Here is a 20,646-nt window from a genome sequence, read left to right on the forward strand (position 1 = left end):
AGGCTTAGCTTTAATAAATGGCACCTCCGAATATCACGGACGGGAGTTTCCGATCACCCTTCTTTAGAATGCAGCTTTCGGCGCCGGACAATCCGCTTAAATTTCGCCGCCCCCTCTTGGCTGAAATCGCCCCCGTGAAAAACATTTTCCTCTTGGTGACCTCTTCCCTAAGTAAACTTTATCAAAACAAGTAAATCTTGAGGCGATGTAGAGACCGAATTCCTGTAGTGAATATTATGCTCCCATTTTTTTAAAAGTTTGATTTTTTAGTGTCAAATGCAAGAATTAATGCTGCAAAATTATATTCCAGATAACTACTTAGAAATCATTTTTTGTTTCCTTATGCACAATTAAACTTGAATTTCGACAGAAATTTAAATTTAATTTTTAATTAAAATCACAGTTTGGTTTTTCTCCGAATTTCTGTAATGAATATCTTTTTAAATTGATTTGTTTGTGTCAGATACAAGAATTAATGCTAAAAATTTGTATTTCCAAAAAAAAAAAAAAGAAATTAATTTGTTTCTTTATCTTGAATCTAACATAAATTTTTAGCTTTTCACTGAATTCCTGCAATGAATATTATGCTTCCATTTTTCTTAAATTGATTTGTTTGTGTCAAATACAAGAATTAATGCTGCAAATTTGTATTTCAGAAAACTATTTAGATATCAATTTCTGTTTCCTTCAGCAAAATCAAACCTGAATTTTCAACAAAATTTTAACAAAATTTCAACAAACTTTTCACCGCATTAATGGAGAAAATTCTATATATAGAGCTGTTAGTAAATTGTTGTTAAAACAGTTAATTAATAAAATATTGACTTTTTTTTTTGTTAGATTAGCAATTCGTTATTTAGAGTACATGTACCTCATGGAATTATTTTTTAACAATATGCCATCAGATCTTAAAAGCTATTGTATGAGATATTAATTATAATTTTATTATAATTGTTTCTGCAAATTACAGTTTTTTAAAATTGAATTTTGAATTTTATGTCTTTTCAATGAAATGTTTTCTCATAGTTTAATTTATTTTTAATGCTCTATTAAAAAAATTGTATCATGTCATTTTATTGCTTTCTTTTTTATTAATTTGAGTCACATAGTGTTTCCTCCCCCCTGCAATTTGAAATGAAATATTGGTTGTGAGCTAAAATCAGAGTGATTTTTTTTAACTACAGGAAAGAATACATAATAGTATATTTATTTTTCACTATATTTCATAAAATACCCAAAGTTTTATGTTTCGTCTCTTCTGGCATTAGTACTGGTATGAATAACATCCCAAAATTGTTTAGAATCCTTCTGTAAACACAAACCCACTAAAGTACACATAAATAAAGCTTGCTTCCTCTGATGTCTGCTTCCCTGGGAAGTACTGGCTACCCCCCTCCGCCGTACACCGCATGAAATGGGGGATGAGTTCCCCTTCAGAAGTCTCCCCCCTGTCGGGTGTCAGTCGAGTCCATAAACTACCGAGATTCTTTGACCTCTGGAAACCACAGGGTCCCTCGAATCCCGCTAATGCCTAATTAACGTGGGGCCCACCCCCTGTAGGTTGTTTCTTGTTCTGACCCAAATGGCATTCTGTTTTCGAAAGACCCCCTCCGACCTTCCTCTCTGTTATTACTATTACCGTTTGAGTTTAGACGATGTTTTTCTTTCTTTTTCTCACTGCCTTTTCTAAATTACAATGGAACTATGAGATTTTTCCCTGTTTCTTTGACTTGAGCTGCAACCAAGCAATATCAAAACCTTTGTAGCCTGCCTGTATGATTATGGTTTAGTGTTACACCCTTCCATTACTGCTGTCTCCCGAATATACCCCGTGGTTGATGTTTTGTCGGACTTGCTTGTAATGTCGCAAATAAAGGCTTTTCGTAAAAGCTCAACATTCCTCCCCAGTGCATTTAAAGGTTTTGTTTTCCTTCACTGTGACCACTAATAATAATTTTAGGCCTGATTCATAATCGCGTTTGGGGATGAAAGATATGCACTTTCCTGTACATGCGTGACCCAGCATCCGCTTTAATTTCTGAATTTTGTTGTTAATTAAAAATGTTTTTGCTTTTCTGTATTTTTTTAAGGATTTTCTTGGGATTTATAACTCGCCTTTTGTAACATTACGTCTCCACGAAGAAACTCTCGATAGATTTTTGCATTAAAGCAACTACTATGGCAATGGCATTTTGATGTAAGAGGTTCTTTCATTTAGTTAATGTATTAGTTACGATTTCATTACAGAATTTCGATTATTAATTGCAACAAAATATTCGTTAGTGCTAATTTTCAATTTGAAATTTGAAGGAAAAAAAAAAAAGCTAAAACTACTTAACATTATTTCTTTAAACTTAGGATATGAAGAAACTATCGTTAACTCGGTTTTTTTTTAAATCCACAATATTTTAATATGTCTTTTAATCTTTTTAAGAATAATTGCTACATCCCTTAAAATATTTGTTTGATTTTTGCTTATTTGGTTTTATACAGCGCCATAACTGAAATTTCGGTAGTGCGTCTCTTCTTTTAAAGATAAATAAATTTTAAAAAATTTCTTTAGTTAAACTAAAACAGATTTTTAAATTGATAATTTCAAAATGTTAAATGTGTTTAAGAGAAAAGGCTTTATACGCGCGCATGTAAGTAACAAATGATACCATTCATTTTTTTGTAAAACATGCTTCTTGTATTATTTATTTAATTTGAACAACCAAAATGAACACACAAAAAAATTATGTTGCTTAAAAACGTGCTTTCAATTATAGTTTCGGAAACAATTCTCAAAGCGGCAAAACTCTACGGTAATTACTGAAGATTTATGAGATCAAAAAAAAAAAAAGAACAAAAAGGGAAAGAGGAAAAAAAAAAATGCATTTTGTTTTTGTAATGCTTTGAGCTGTTTTCAGAATGTAGAGATATACTAAATGCTGCTAAAAAGTCAAATCTACTGTTTACCTTTGTGTTAAGTGAGTTGTTGATTAGTTCACGCATTCTGTTTAAATTTCATGAGCCCTTCTCAAGTGCAAACGTTTTAAATATATATGCGTTTAATTAAATTAGTTTGTAAGCGATGAGAATAGCAGTTTGTGTTACGAATTGTGCTTAAATATTTATGTAGCTTCGTTTCTCCGTGCTAATTTATTTAATAAATCTGAAAATAAAAATACATTGCGTACTCTGTAATTTGAAAATTTTATGGAATGGTGATCTTTATTAAATTAAGCTGTTATATACATTCCTGCCACTTATAAACTTGATGCAACAGCTTTAAAGCTGTTAAAATTTTAGATGAAATATTTAATAATAAGTTAATATTAATAGGCTGGCATAATGTCTTTAAATTGTATTATGCGATATATATAATGGAAAACGTCGTTCAAAACATTTTATAGCACATAGCGTTGCAACTGCTTAAGTAGATGCTTATTTGGTTAAAATAATATACTAAGAAAGAATTTTTCAAAATCTTAATATTTTCCTCCAATAATTTCTGAATATATTACTGCACAGAAGTCATTTTTAAATGTCTTAGAAATGGTGCCAACTAAAGAAATAAAATTTCCAAAAATGAAAAAAGTTTAGTTTTTACTTAACATTAAAAAACAGAATTATAGATTATATTTTATTATTACACTTATAGAAAGTTTAAAATATCAAATAAAAACTCAAATTTACTGACGAATTCAAATTATCCAAACTCCATTCAAATATTCCTACATCTTAACCATCTACCTGATCAAGAAAGATTTTCGAACGACAAAATATACTAAATCAAAAACTAAACTTATTACACTCAAGGTAATAATATTAGTAAGAACTATATTTTCGCGTAAGTTATTGACTTAAATATGTTCTATACGAAACATAGTAGTCTACATTTCATTTTTATTGGAAGGCAGATTTGTTCCAACCGCTACTTTTTGCTTCTCCCTGAAAGTTAAATCGGTAGATAAAAAAATATATATATACTTCTCAACACTGTAGGAAATCCGAGGGAAAAAAAAAACTTCTCAAGAAGTTTAACAGACAGATAAAACAACAATCACAATTTGTCTAAGACAGGAAGGTGGTGGTGCATACCGTCCTGCTCCTAGAAAAATACCTGCCAGATTGATCTAAGGAGTCAAAAAAATACATTAAGCAAACTGAATTATCTTTTTATTTTCTTAGAAGCGCTAGAAAATGTTTCTTTCTCTCAGTCGGGTCCTTCTCGGGGTCACATTTGTAGATAAGATTTTTTTTCCCTCTGCCCTGACAGAACTCCCACCACCGTGACAGGAGGTATCTCAATCGTACCTGCATGCCTTCAGACACTGTCCGTGTTGAACATAACATCTAAATGGCAGGAAAGACATTTTAACGGGGAAGAACAACGTCTAATCTTCAAGCAACATCATACCCATAAATTAGATAAGACTTCTAAAATGTTAAGTGCCACACTCTACCTTGATTAACCTCTCTCCATCTTATCGCTGTGGTAACTATGGTTGCGACGTTGTTGGATATATATATTTTTTTAACTTACTTATTTTTGAGCACTCCTACCTTTTGAATTCAGAGTGGCATTAGTGAATTTGTGAAGTATTTTATATTCAGCATATGTGGCGATTTATATGAAGGAACTTTGCCAGCTATTTGCCATAGTTACTCGAGTGCCAATTATGTGAGAATAAATTACTTCCCTTGAAGTTTGAATCATCTTTTCTCTTCTTTTTTTAGTTTTCCTTTTAATAAAAAGAATAAAATAGAAAAAGGCGAGTTTTACCAAAAAAAAAAACAAACTGTCTTTTAAAATAATGCTGGAATGCTAGGCTTTTTTTCAAAATTTTTTTATTATGGGAATTTTGTTGATGGAAAGCGCAGAATTGAAGTAGGTACTAATTTTCATATTTGAACTAATAAATTATTGTATGTAAAGCATACTATGACTAATAATGCTATTTTTAGCATACTATGACTGAGAAAAAATAAGCATCTAATTTCATATTGTATTTGAAAGCATTTTGTATTTGAATATTGAGCTCTTGAATTGTATATGCTGTTAAAGTATGTGCGAATCAAGGTCATTTATTTGTGACGATATGTACAGTATCAAATTTGGTAGATAATTGAAATTTTAATAACATTTTAATATAACATTTAACATTTTTATAACAAATTTTATTAACATTTATATTTATTTCATTATGATGTATAACATATTAAGTGTGTGTGTGTGTGTGTGTGTGTGTGTGTTTCAAAATGGCACAATTAGTTTCTCAATATTGCATTGCCACACAATATATTTACTTGTACGTATCAGATCAGAATTCATTTATATTTGGTGGAATGGGAATTTTATTATATTATTAGGCTTTTCGAAGTCTCCATTGATTTTCTGAGTAAATCTAATAAAAGATTATTTTATATTAATTATATTATTTGTTCAATAATTTATGCACTATTTTAATTTATAATAATTTGACATCTTTTGGAAAATTTCATTACCCCTTTCTCATGGAAAGTTCATGATTATCGATAAAAAATGCCCCAATTGTTGCTTGCAATTCTCTAGAGATTCAAAAAACTTTCGGAGAGCTTAACAAATGTTGCTCCGAACGTGCCAAATCAGGATTTCATGAAGAGTGGCATAAAATATCCCATCCAGCTCCAACATGTTCCACCGGATGACCAAAGATATTTGTGGCCTAACGTTAGCGTAGTGAAAGACAACTTCCTTTATGATTGCCCAGCTCTGAGTACTTCTGGTCAATGGCTTGCTTCAAATTGTCCAGCTGGCTACTGTATTTAACTCAATTAACTGTTTGGCTCGGCCACAGCAGTTGGCGATAAACAATGCCCTTCTAGTCCCACCTGCAAGAGAGTATAATTCTCTTGGAAGTGAAATTGGCCTTTGTGATAGTTCATCAGAATTACTCCATGGTCATTTTTGCTCAACATTATATTAGATTATCCGTTTCTTATCGCCGTTTCATATATGAATCTCTTTTATTGTATCTGAACAATAATTTGCGCTTGGACATATGGTTCATTTAAAGTTTTCTTTTAATTTATGGGAAAGGCAACTGCCGAAACGAAGTTAAGTCAAATGCTTATATATCAATAAGCTATTTCATGTGTGGTAATACATTGATTTTCACAATGAAAATCGACTTTCTGAATTTCATAAGCCATTTGTGCACTATTTGTTCCTTTACAGCATTGGTGATGATCTTTTTCGTAGTTTGAAAACATTCTTGCCTTTTTGGTGGTAAAAAAGCACAAATGCTAAAAATATATTTCCTAGTCTTCATATTTAACAATGACACCAAACGCAATTAAATTAATGTTTGTGTCGCAAATATTGGCAAAGGCACCATCTTCCAAAAAATATCTGCGACTGTTTTGCTATTTTGTTACGTAGTGCCTTTACATCTACCATTTGCTTGGCGCAGTACAGCCAAATTTGGCTCTTGCGCCAGTAAACCTCAATATAAAATCCAATCCAAAAAATATATAATTCTATAAACTGATAAAAGTAATTGAAGGTCCTTCTAGAGATTTATCAGAAAATGAAAACTTACTCAATATTTGAATATTATTAAAAATGCTAAAAGTTGAAATAAAAAAAATGGAAAATATTTATTTAAATTGATTGATTATTTGCATTGATTTCTGTATTTTATTGTTTTCTTTATTAAAGTGAGCAATGCCGTTTCTCAATTGTGATAAATTTTTATTTTTATTTACATTTTTGTATCATTTATTTACATTTATTATTTTCATTTTTCCTCATCAGTGCTTACTTTTAAAAATAAATTATGCTGGTTTATTTAATTTTTTTCAAACGATAAATATAACTTTTAATTGTATTCATTATTTCTACTTATCATATCTTAATTGCATTTATTATTTAATATTTTGCTTTTTTATTTATTTTTATTAATGTACTTAAAAATGGTCTAATATCTTTTATGGAGACATCTTTTAAATTAAAAAAAAACTATTATTATCTACAAATCTTCCGAAATTTACTTTATTTTATTAACTTATTTATTTTACACTTCAATTTAAGGCGACTATTTTGTTTCTTATAATTTTATATTTGTGTCCGTAAGAGAAGAGCAAATTTCCAATTAACGACAGCTATTGACATGATTTCCATCATTTTTGAAAACTCTAATTTCAAAAAAACACCGCCTGTTAGCACTTCGTAAACATATTTAATATGATGATTGATACCCATGTTTGTTTAATACACTAAAAGCAATCCAGTTTAATAAAAATAAATCTGCGTTTGTGTTTCACTGAATAATGTATACTTAGTTTAATTTAGGTATTTCCGAAAACCGCTTTCATGATTCACAGTGCAGCTGTATCGTAATTTATTCCATCCTTTTCAATTCGCATTTGAATGAATTATTTCTATAATCGCATGAATGTTCTGCTGCTATTCTCGCTTTGCAAATGTTGACGTGGCATTGAATTTGTAAATATTTCAATATCTTCTGTTTGAAAGCGATTCGATTTCAATTGAAAAGCCATTATATGAAACAGAATAGTAAGAAGATTTTCGGATCTAGGTATGCAAATTCAATATTTTCAAACTTATTCCTTAATGGCCTTCTGATTTCGACTTTGGTGGCGGAAACTAGGCAAAGCAATTTTATCACTTGCAGAATAGTAATTGAGTTTTGTTGAAAAGTTGATAAATTTTTCCACTTATGTTTTTCGGAGTATTAAATTGTGATACTTCCAATGACATACTTATTTGAATATGTCGTAAAGTATGTTTTTCATTTTAAAGTTCTTTTAAATGTAAAATTTGTACTGTCTCTATTCTTAATAAATTACTGCTTAGTTCGTTTTCACATTACAACTTCTACATATAATCAATCTATTAAATTATTTGCTGGGTTAAATATTAATAATTTCAGCGATGAGTAAGTAACCTAATGGATAAAGGCAGGACTAAAGAATATAAATTGGCAGAAAGAAGTTGTATTTTTTATCCTCTGATTGTGCTCTTATACATCATTATTTAAAAACTTATAAACTGTTATGTGCTCTTTCTGCAAATTGCTTGTTCTTGTGATTGTTACTCATAGTTATCCACGAGCATATAAGTGATCCAATTTCTATTAAAAGTCCTCCAGATTAAGTCAAACTTCCACCTCAAGTACCATGTGGTGAGTCTTTTATTCATTGACGTTGCTAGATTCAAACTGAACTAAGTGAAATTATAATCCCCACCATGGGATCCCGAACGTTTAAAGCTTATATAAAGTCATTTTTGACATAAGTAACGCCAACAATATGCATTAATCATTTATAAAATTTCTTTTAGTTACAACATAAATTGGCTGTTAGTAAATGCTTAGATATTGTAAAGTATTGTATTTTACATGAGAACTAATAAACTATTTTAAGGATATTTAAGTTAGTATATGACATTATATAACATAATGGCCATATACCATATAATGTATATTCTGCAGAAAAGATACAAGCTGAAATAAGGCGGCTATTCGCTGAATTCCTAACACCTTTTATCATTTTCTATTATTATACATAGGTGAGTGTTATCTCGCTTTACCAGGTAATTCTACCTCCATTGAGTAAGTACACATCCACCTACTATTATTTTTATCACCTTTATGACCAGTATAAAAGATAATCTTCCCTGCCTTGATTTAGAACTGTCGTTTTTGCGTTCCATCATTGTCAGTATTTATTCCCTCCATTCTCCCACTTGTCTGCAAAATCAATGAGTTCGGGAATGGCGACCCCATGGAAAGCCCAGTGCAGGTGGAAACCCGAAACGCAATCGTAAAGGCACAACTTTTTTTATTTTTTTATTTGATGGGTGGTCGCCTAATCGAGAGAACAGTTATAGGACATCGGGTGCGATTTATTACGCCGTTAAAGGGCCCAACTCTTATCTCGCGAGTGGATTCGATAATAGAAACCCTAGCGGAACAGGTTTCGCTGATGGAAGGGGCCCTTGGATTGGGTCTTCTCCTTGCGATAGCAATGGAATATTCCGCAAGAACTTTTTTTTTATCTCCGTTTACGTAAATACTTGGAATAATTCCACCAGCTCTCGCCATCGGTGCTTCAGAAAACAACGATCGTAGAGATTTCTTCTGTTTCCAAATGTTTGGATTTAGCGCGATCTCACGGACGTACTCACTTGATAGTTATTGTAGTTCTTCAGACAATGGGACCTACTGATGGCTGCAAACCGTAAAGGCAGAAGAACTGTTTCGCTAAAACAGGTGATGAATGTTTTCTGTTTTTATATGCTTTGAAAAAAAACTTCTAATCGGTTTGGGTAAATGAAAATTCAATCTTTTCTATCTTCAGAATTGCAATATTTCCTTAATTGTTAATGCATTGATCACCATTTATATAAATCTCTGAGTCACTGAATTAATTATGAAAAATAACTATTGATTTTCAGGCTTATTCTGGGATGATATATAGCATATTTTTCACACATATATGTAACATAGTTATTATTTGGGTATACTTTTTAACGAAGATTATTTTATTTTATTACTTTTTTTTTTCGATACGCGGTCACCAGTGCCTTTTATGGCACTAATGGAATAATTTTATTTGTAAATGAACGGGTTTTTTTTTCAAATAATATTATCAAGCTAAATCGCAGCAATATATAATAGGATCATGTCGGTCACTATATGTAGTGAAATACATAGAGCGTGTGACCGGCAACCCTGAAGATATTTCAAAGACGAGACTACTTTGCTGGTTATCTATCATCCCTATGCGCCACTGAAATGACCAAATATTGGTTACTGGTGACCCCCCCCCCCATTGCAACAACCAATATGTTAATCGGTTAATTTCAGACTTTTCAAGAAAGAATTTTTAATGGTTAATACATGCAATTTTTAAAATTGATTCCGTTGTTTTTATTGTTTTAGCAACAATTCAACAAGGTTGGAAAAAATTAATTTATTTATATGAATTTTTATTCGACAGATTTCAGTTTTATGTAACTTAAAATAAATTTCAATATAAAGAAAAATTAAACATAGGTATGTGCCTGTATTCTAGAAGAAATTTATTTACTTTTGAATTCATATGAAATTCGCCATCTTTTACTGAATCTGAGTGAAACAAAATAATTGATGACATGATCCTACTATATTTTAAATAATTAATTGGGAAATATGATTAAAGACTAAATAATAAAAATTAAAAACTTTAAAAACGGGCTTTTATTAAAAGAATAAAAAATACAAAATAAGTTTTCTTCAAAAATATGCAGGTCAAAATGATGCAAAATCTAGACTGTTGAGAATAATGCAATAAGGAAATTAAACCACAATGAATTTCAGAAGAAAAAAATATTACGAACTTTTATTTAAAATGAAAAGTATATTATAAATATAATTAAATTTCCAAATTGCAAGAGCATATTTATCAGTTTCTCGCCCATTTATGACTTTATTTTGACCTCCGTATTTCTAATAAAAATTAAATTTCTGTTTTAACTTTAATAGGTGCGTGTCATTAATGTTTTTTTTTATTTTCAATATCTTCTTATCTGAATTTACCTATCAAGTTTTAGTCGTAAAAGCATGTTTACTGAGTAAAATGTATAGTCACAAATTTAAGTTAAAATTCAGTCTTCTAAGTAAAATTAGTCTCTTAATTACAAGCATAATTTTATTTGAATTTAGCAGCCTTTGGGGCTATGAAGTGACGCGTAAATTGTCTTTAAATGTGTGTTTAATGTTTGCTTAATTTTTTTTCGCTCCGTGTCTATGTTAATATATACGTAGACTTTGATTTAATTCCTTCGGAAGAAGCCTTAGAATAAAGTCTGTAATCATACATAAATGAAGTTGTGAAGTATAAATGGATAAGAAGTATATCTTTATTTTTATTAAATTTCTGAGTAACTTTATGACCCAAAATGACTTTTAGATTTTAATTTAAACTAAATATCTGATATTGTTTGCAAATAACAAGTATTCATAACATTATATTTATCTATAAATATTTTTTCGTTTCACTTTTCATGAAGCAATAAATAGCAGTGTGGAGTACAAGAGTTGACCATGCATCCGATGAAATAAGTATCCATAGAAATATGCTATTGATTTGAAATAAACATTTATAGAAATATGGCTAACGGTTCGACTTAGCGGATGAGATGCTATAACTGCTTGCTACCTCGTAGGGCTAAGCAAGAGGGAGGCGGGAGTCAAGCACGTCGAATAAAAAAATGTTATTTACCTAGTTGCCAAATAAATAAATTGGTAAAAAATACAAATTCTATGAAATGTGAGGATTATATTTTTCGTATTGACTATCATGTCATGTGTATTTAGCAACATTTATATTTGTTTCATTGCCTTTAATTATGCTATATGTTTATAAACCCCTTGGGTCTTTGCTTCAATATAAATATGCTAAAACATGGGGGCATAAATCTTCATAAATAAATTGGGACAATATAATGAAGGATTCAAAACAATATATAATTCTAATGTTGTAAGCATAATTCGAGTATGTTTGTTTTATTTTTAAAATTTTCTTTTAATTTTATATCGACGATGGTATGTATACACACACACACACGCACGCACAAAAAACTTATTTAATAACACAGTACTCATCAGTATAAATCCATCCAGTATAAAGTTAAAGCCCTTAAAAATACTTTTCCAAATTATATTTTTTAATAAGCTAAATTAAAATTAGAGATAAAATCGATATAATTTTAAAGTGACATTTGTGCAATGAAATATAGGCCTAAGTTATTAAGAAAAACATTATTTTTTAAAATTTAAAATCTAATTGAAAGTTTTGAAAAAAAAAGTCCTTTTGTAGCGAATACCTACTATCATTGAAATAAGTATGTGCCAAATTTGATAGTTTGAGATCAAAATCACCTTAACTTCATTTTAAACGATTTCTTCTGATATATATCACAATTTACACTATACTCTGTTAGACTTTTAAACATTACCATGCTGATAATTTTGGTCTTTATTTAATGTAGTTCGTAAATAATATTGTAATGTAACTGAAATAGCGTCCATTGGGAGGAATATAACGATATTTAAGTTTTAAAAAATATTGAAATGTGAAACAAAATTGATTTATTTATTAATTAGTCATTAGCTGGTTCACTGGGGATATTAATTATATTTTATTTCGATTTAATCATTTACATATAACTTTATATCCCTGATCCCCTCAAATTGTCATATATTAGGCCGTGTCATTTTCTCTGTCTTCAATATGTTCGGTTCATTTTGTACATGGATCTTTCCAATGACGACCAGTTACATGACATCATACGCTATAAAAACATGAAAATGCAATTTATCTATCTTCTAAATTTTGCAGTATTGCAACTTGACCTCTTCATTTGTCTTGTAAAATATGCACATAGATTTGAACAGAATCCTTTCTCTTTAGTTTTCAATTATCAAATTATAATAATAATAAATAGTTAAATAAATAAAAATTTAAAAAAAAATCGAAGAATAAACATTTTATGAAACATTGTAAAGGTTTAAATTTCAGAAAACACTACTAATCTGTTGTTGAAAATTAGGGAAAAAAATATTTTTTAAAAATTGCCAAAATTCAAGAAAAATTGATATGATTATTAAATTGGTATTTTTAAAGAGACATTTTTTAAAATTTTGACACTAATATTTTGGAAACTTGTGCGAAATTTAAGTTTTCTTTTTTTTTTTTAAATGCTAATAGAAATTATATTTTAAGAAGAAACTAGAACTTTTTAAATCTTTACAAAAATAATTTGAAGATATTATAATATACTAGTGATGTCTCTCTCTCTCTCTCTTTATATATATATATATATATATATATATATATATATATATATATATATATATATATATATATATATATATATATATATATATATATATATATATATATATATATATATAAACCTAGATAAAGGCAATTTAAAAGACATATTGGCATGATCCTGCAACAAAAAATCGAAGTGCTCGCTTCTTGTAGGAAATATGTTAATAAAATGCATACGAGCATAAAGACCTTAGGAACTATTCTTAGGTCTTAAAATTCTTTTCTTGGAACATCATTGTGTGCATTCAATTTTCTATTCCGGATAGATAACAGATTCGATCAAAAATCCATTTCCATAAATGCATCTTTCATATGGGATCGGAACGTCTAAAACAATAAAACTTGCTTTTCCTCGCCTCAATTTCCGTGGACTCTATCTATCCTGTTTGATAAAAGAAAAGAATATTTTTGTTTTTGCACCATTTACTAGAAGCCTGTGGTCATCCGCTTATTCATAGACATTGCTTACACAGAAAACATACTCTTATATTATTTTAGTTTCCCTACTTCGACTAATAGAGTATATAAGACTGCGTGGTTTAATCGAAATGAGCAAGATATCCTCTATCTTGTCCGTTTTCTTTCAATTTTACTACGCTTGATCATCAAGATTGGAAAAAGAAAGAGATATATTTGAAGATATTTTTGTATGTGCCTAGGGAAAAAAAAAGATGTGTTTTTTTTGTTCGACTTTCGGCTTTTTGTAAATGATAGGTATTATAGGAAAAAGAGAAATAAAAACTGTATTATTTTTTTCTAAACCGTTCGAAATGTTTCAAAAAGTAATTTTAAGTTGCAACGCATGCGCTGTATTGACTCGAGATGTTCAGAACTTCTCAAAACATGTGAAATAAACGCTGCGAGCATAAAATACGACACATTGTTTAGGATATTTTACTCATATAGAAAGTGAATATGGGCTTAGAAAAGAAAATATTGAGCTGTATCCTATTCGGGCATTGCCCCCCCCCTCCTTACTTTCGTGAAATGTCTGTCCCCTATCTTGGCGTCTTCGTTTGGAGGAGGAGATAACGTCGACCAGTAAGAGACAGTTTAATTTTGTCGCCCATACTATGTCTGCTGCGTGTTTACTTTCGCTATCTCTGCCGGATAGAAAAGCATAACTCTGCCTTCTCTTGTTTTACTGCTCATATATAGGTAACAAGTACTTTGATGTAGAGTGTCATATGTTTCGTTTCTCGAATATCGTAAGTTTTAATTCTCAATTCCTCTAATCGAATACGTCTTCTAAGATAAACAGATGCATATTTAAATTTTTAGAAGCAGATTCAAGAAAAAACTTTTTTTAATTAAAATAATTCAACTAAGTTAATTATAAAAAATTTTAATGTTATTTTTTAGATCTTATTTACTGCTTTTTATTGGAAAACATTCTTTCTGTTCTTTCAAATACAGTTCGAAAAAAATAGTCATATTGTGTAGATATTAGCCGGATTTAAACGGTACTTTAAACTACCATCGGTAAATAAAAGTTTAAAAACGCATTCAAGCCGTTTTATGTTTCTTCCATTATTATATTTATTTTTATCTTTTAGTCGGTATCATAAAATATTTAACGAATATAATGCCATATTTAATTTAGTACAAGAAATATCTTACGACTCATTTGAGGTTTCTTTAAGATTATTTCTCCTTTTCTCCTTTCATGTTTGAAACTGAAATCATGATTTAAATTTTTTTTATATATATATGTGTATGTTGATTGTCTTTGTATGTGAGTCTTTGTCTTTGTGGAGTTGATTGTCTTTGTATGTCTTTTTTTTACCTTTTCGTTATTAAATTTGCATTTAAAAGTAGGCAGGTGCCCTTGCTCATATTTCTCGTAACAACTGCGTCAAGGGCTCCAAAGTTTTTACTGAGTAAAAATCATACATGCGGCTGTATGCTCTTCTTTCATGCGGTTGGGTATGAATGTTGTATGAAATTAGTGACTTTTGTGTCTGACGACTCGTATAATTTCATTATATTCCTCTTTACTCTGCTTACTCTTTTAAGTAGAAAGACCTTCTGCATGGTTACAATTTTCCACTTGTTTTACTTCACCCAAAATGCAATTCTTATTCCCGAGGAATGTTGGAACCACCGTGCCCGGGTCTTCCTACACCCTCTCCTCAAGACTGATGCACGGTTGGAAAGTCAAGGGAGTGGGGAATGTGCGCTTTTGGCATAACTCGATTAATTCCTCCGCGTTGTTAATCGCATTTCTGCCCCGTTAAGAAGCATGCTATGCAATTAGTGAAGTGCCGGAGGTGTTGACCTGCCACCAGATAGACGGACTTTTTCCAAAGTGAGAGCCTAATTTTGTTAATTGCCATTAAGCGTTGTTTTGGACCCGCCCTCGCAGCCAACCTTGGCTCCCTGCTCTCGTCTTCCCTTGAGTCGTCCCGTGTGAATTGTTACCTCCGAGAACATTATCTTTGGGCAATATCTTTCTTTGCCCGCAGTAGTGTGCCTCATAATGGAGGCACCAGCTCGGTTTCCCCTCTGTAAAATGGTATAATTTGACTTTATATTTAATGTAAAGAGTGGCATATGCATATTATCAAGCCTGTATCCTCTTTGATTGCACGAGATAGAAACAGTATCCCATACGGAGATTAAAGAATTGCCCAGCCATTGTACATATTTTTCAATTTTCATTATAGGAAATGTGAGTATATATGTTGCTCTAGTTAGTCCATTCCCTCTTTTCATATTTCAAATAATAGTTTTGTCCAAATGAGGCTGAAAGGAATACAAGGATTAATAGTATTATTACTAGATGCATACAATGGTACGAATAAGATAATATAGATCAGAAAGTGGTATTCATATTAATGATATTGATTACCACCACTATAACGGTTGATTCATATTAATGATATGAATTTATCCTCAAATTAGTCGAATTGTTATGAAGTTTTGATAAAAGATAACATCATTTATGTTATTATATGTATAATTTGTATTCGAATATAGGCATATATTCTTAATGCCATTTTTTTAAAGGAATGATCAGAATTTCACTGTTTCTCTGCTGTCCCAATGACCAATTATCTGGCTTGTCTTTGCATAGCTTCATAATTTTCAGACTACAGAGAAAACGTTTTCCCTACGTATATATTTATGCAAAATACCTGTGATGACCAATTTCTCTTTAAAAAGGAGTATTGTACAAAGATTCAAGACATGATGATGCCCTGGGCAATTTGCTTGGAAGGAGCTTGTTGTTGCTCCTTGTTGGTTTATTTTTCTAATCAATTAATCATTGCAAAGAAAAAGATCTTTTTAGGTAATAACATATTTTCAACCTAATGATCTGTATATAAAAGTATTTTGTGGTATTGTGGGCAGGACATGTGCCTTATGTACGGCTTTTACATAAGTTACATGTTGCTGTTCCTTGTAAATTTATTTTTCTAGCAATTAGTCATTGCAAAGAAAAATATCTTTTTAGATAATAACATATTTGCAATCTTCTTGATCTGTTTTTAAAACTATTATTTTGTGGTATTGATGATGATTTTGGATGTAATTTTTCTCTTTTTGTGTACAGGTTATGCATGAGATGCGGTTAAAAGTGGTAGGACAAGGCTGAAAAGAAAATGAGCTTCCTCTACCGCCGGACGTGGGCCGACGGCCGGCGGAAAATTCCTTTACAGAGAAGGATTAGCAATCGATGGTGGTGGTGCATTTTCTGGTCCGTCCTCTGCCTATCATGGTCTGCGACTCAAGCCAGTGGCGTCATAGTTGCATCGTACACCACCCCAAATGAAACTGTGGTGTTTCAGCATGTGGCAGTGGATAGCTTGTCCGGAAGGGTGTATGTTGGAGCTACGAACTGGTTGTTTCAACTTAGTTCGGGACTAGAATTGGATCGAGCTGTTCAGACAGGACCTGTAGAAGACAATATTCAGTGCTTTCCAGGTGCATGCTCGGAGCAGCAAGTGTCGTTCGTGGATAATGTCAATAAAATTCTAGTGGTTGACGAGGTATCTCGTCGTCTTCTTGTCTGCGGTAGCGTTTACCAGGGTTCTTGCCAACGTCGAGAGCTTGAGGATATAGCAGTTGCTGACGAACTAGTACCTTTGCCAGTGGCTGCCAATGATGAGACGAGTTCAACAGTGGCTTTTGTTGGACCTGCCCGTTATATGGGGTATCCGTCTCGCGTCCTATATGTGGCCACCACCAACAGCAAACTAGGTCCTTACCGGGATATGGTACCTGCAATTTGTAGTCGTCACCTGGAGGATGACCAGCGATTATTTGGTATTATCGAAAAATCTTTTTCAGAAATCTTGCGGGTAGATATCAGTTCACAGGTTAGAGATTACTATCTTGTGAACTACATATATGGTTTTCATTCTGGAGATTATGTATACTTCGCAACCCTTCAACGGCGTTCACACCTTCGATCTATGGAAGAAGGAGGGTATATATCGCGACTGGCTCGCATTTGTGTCTCCGATGCACGTTATGATTCTTATGTAGAAACAACTTTACAATGCCTGGGTCCTGATGGTCGCGATTACAACCTTTTGCAAGATGCACACATTGTGCGGACAGAACCAGCAGATTTATTGGTTGGAGTGTTTGCAGCTAGCCGAGATCACACAGTTCATAGTTCAGGGCGCTCTGCTGTGTGTGTCTTCTCCCTCGCCGATGTGGAACAGCGATTTACGGAAAACATACACCTGTGCTACAATGGCAGTGTCTCGTCCCGCGACATGGATTACATTGCCGGAAGTATACAGGAATGCCCTGAACCAGGGGTACGTGAAGCCATTCTTTCCAACTTGCTTAACTCACAGGTATCCCTTTTTGGTTCCGTTTTTGTTTGTTTTTTATGTTTTGTTTTACCTGGCATTCAAGCAATGGTACGTAACTTAAGAAATAATTTTTTTTTAATTATTACTTAGTGATGATTATTTTGAAAAACATAATTTTTGTTATAAAATGAAATATACATATTTATATCTTTAAATACAAATGAAAGATATTTGTAATGACAATAAATATTAATTTTAATACTTCGTATTGCAAGTTCTGCTTCGCTTCACTAAGATATGCTTTTATTACAAATTTTGACAATGCTTTTTAGTAACATTCATCATTTTTTATAGTAATAAATCATTCAATCAATTAAATGATAATGAAAATTTTAGTTCAATATATATGATCACCATAAGATTTTACAGTTGCATTAAATAAAATTTTGAAAAACTTTAAAAAAAAAATTAGATGTTATAATCTGAAAATGATAATTTCAAAGATTGAGATATTCATTAATTGAGATATAATAATAATTAAAAATTGCATTTTCATTCAATATGAATATTAGTGAAGTATTCATAAAAATAATATTTACTAATAGGCTCTAATTATTTCCTCATTAGTCTCATTTAAGAATATTTTAATTAGCGACCATTGCTTGAAAGCATGGCGAAATTCTTGCTTTCACATACTAACTGCAAGTATGATAGTGGAAGTGAAGCTAGCATGTTTTTCTAAATAATCAGCAAAACTGCATGACGGATGCACTTGACTTGCTGAAAGCAAGATTTTCTCTAACTTTTCATTATGCTATAATTTGTCCTGTGTTGTATTCTGTAACCTTATCCTCTTTTTTTATTCTATTTGTTTTCCTTTAATTTATTTCTTTGCTTACGTATTTCTGAAGTTTTATTTTTGAATGCCTGTGAATAAAAATGTATTTTTTAATACTTTCTTAAATGTTTTTTTAATTGCTCTAAGTTTTTGTGCAATATATATAATATATATTATTCAGCTTATTCAGAGAGTTAAGCTCTAAAAAATATTGTTCCATTATGAATTGTTATTTGTGTGCTAAATCTGCAATGAAAAACTTCTAAATCTTTATTTCTACTTTACGTGTGAATTGAATATTCCTCCTCGTTTGCCTGTAAATGTATTATTAAATTATAAATGGATTCTGTTAATTCGGTGCTGAAATTAGAAAATCAAGATTAAACTGAAGTTGAATGCAAAAACACTATGAAATAGAAATAATCGGAATTTCAATTCGAGAATCAAATTAACTTGTTCTGAACCTTTGCAAGTCATAAATCTACTGCTTATCCTATTGATTTTTTTTTTAACAATATCATTTGGCTTCTTTTGGAAGTTTACTATTTTGCATTTCGTCATTTGGTTTTCCTATTTGGTGAAGCAATAACCTGGAAAAGTAAATTCCTTTTTGCTGTAATCTTCTTTTAAAGGAAATTTCAGACTTTTCGTTTTCAAGTTAAAAATGTTCTCAAAAATAAAATAAAAAAATCATTTTACTCAATAATTTAAGACATTCATTTATAATAATTCATTGTTCAATTGTAATAATACAAGATCGATTTAAATTTCTTATTTGTTTTTCATACTTTTTGCCTTGTTTAGTATATTTTCAGTACAAAAAGCATTTTTGAGCAGAATTTTTGATGATTTATGAATTAAATGATTTGAACAGACGTCAATGCCAATTATACTTTGATACTTCTCAGACTTTCGTCCATTTTTATTTAATACCTATATATTTACAGCCACTATAATACCCCACATATTGAATACTTGCAACTATAATAATCAAGCATCATTTGAAGAATAAATTTTAGAAGATTTAAAAACTGACTTTGAAAGGTTTTGTGTGGACAATATCGAATAATTTTTTTCTATTTTATATTCTAATAAGTAATTATACCGCATCTTTGATTATTAGAAAACGATTCGTTACAGATGCCATGTTTGTTATTGCTACTTGGCTGATGCTTACAAATGGGACTAGGAAGACGGTCAATTTGGCGCCTCTCTCTTTTCGAACAATCGCCAGATGAAACAATAAATTATTTTTCTCATCATAATTTTCGGACTTATGAAGGCGTCCTTTATCACCACGCTATCAAAATTTCCTATTAATTAATTTATGACCACCATGCTGCAGAGTGGCATGATGCTGCATAATAGAAATAAATTTCCGATTATCCATAAACTGACTAATCCGAAAAGATCTCGATCCCACCTATGGTTCTAATTATTCTAACGAGATCTCTGTGTTCATGATATACCACATTTTTCGTTTCAGTCATCCAACAGATAATTATATCTCCATCCCCATTACTTATTTCATGATTATAAACGGTTCGCATTGAAGCCGTGTTTACAACTGTCATTTGAAAAAACGTTTAGAAGTCTAGTTAGGCGGTGGAAGCGGCCACTCTCTTTCCCAACAAACAGTCGCCAGATGAAAGAGCCCAAATTACCTCCCTCATCTTCCTCTTCGTATTTATGGAGACGTCCGGAGTTTTATGGGGAAGCTCGTAAACTGCGACACCCCTCTAATTGGACGCGGAAGATGAAAATCTTTAATTGGGGAGGCCTCTTCTAGCATCCGTCTGTCCATAACAAGACATTTCATATCGTAACTCACTTCTGTAGAAACAGCAGTAGTAAAAAAAAAAAAGTAGGATGGTTGTGAACTTACTTCCATCCTTCCCTTCTGTTGTTCCATCCTCCCACCTCTTCCAGAAAACCCATGAAGCAGTTGGTTATGTGGTTACGGTCTAAGTTGCATATTTTATTGCATCTGTCTAGTGTAAGTTTAGAAGCGCACAAATCTTTTGGGAGTTCTGAGTTCTTAACTCTATTACGGAGAAGGAACATAAATTTTTGAAGTATGAGTTTTGTGGATGAATGTCTTAACGAACTTGTCAAAATTGTGGAACTCTTTCGCTCTCTCACACACACATTTCGGCTTTTAACTATTAT

The 20,646-nt window shown here is 31.2% G+C and overlaps 1 protein-coding gene across 8 annotated transcripts in view; it reads left to right on the forward strand.

The window, feature by feature from the left end:
- The window catches only part of LOC129991361 (plexin-B-like), a 454,065-nt gene that overhangs the window by 361,386 nt on the left and 72,033 nt on the right, over positions 1-20,646 (forward strand). For 5 of the 8 annotated variants that reach the window (XM_056098226.1, XM_056098227.1, XM_056098225.1 and 2 more), the window contains one exon: positions 16,427-17,681. In XM_056098226.1, coding sequence (XP_055954201.1) covers positions 16,476-17,681 — 1,206 coding nt within the window. In that variant the 5' untranslated portion in view covers positions 16,427-16,475. The remainder of the gene's footprint in view (positions 1-16,426; positions 17,682-20,646) is intronic. The other 3 variants (XM_056098230.1, XM_056098232.1, XM_056098231.1) reach the window with 1 other exon arrangement.

This window comes from Argiope bruennichi, chromosome 2, assembly GCF_947563725.1.
Source record: "Argiope bruennichi chromosome 2, qqArgBrue1.1, whole genome shotgun sequence".
Taxonomy (NCBI): domain Eukaryota; kingdom Metazoa; phylum Arthropoda; class Arachnida; order Araneae; family Araneidae; genus Argiope; species Argiope bruennichi.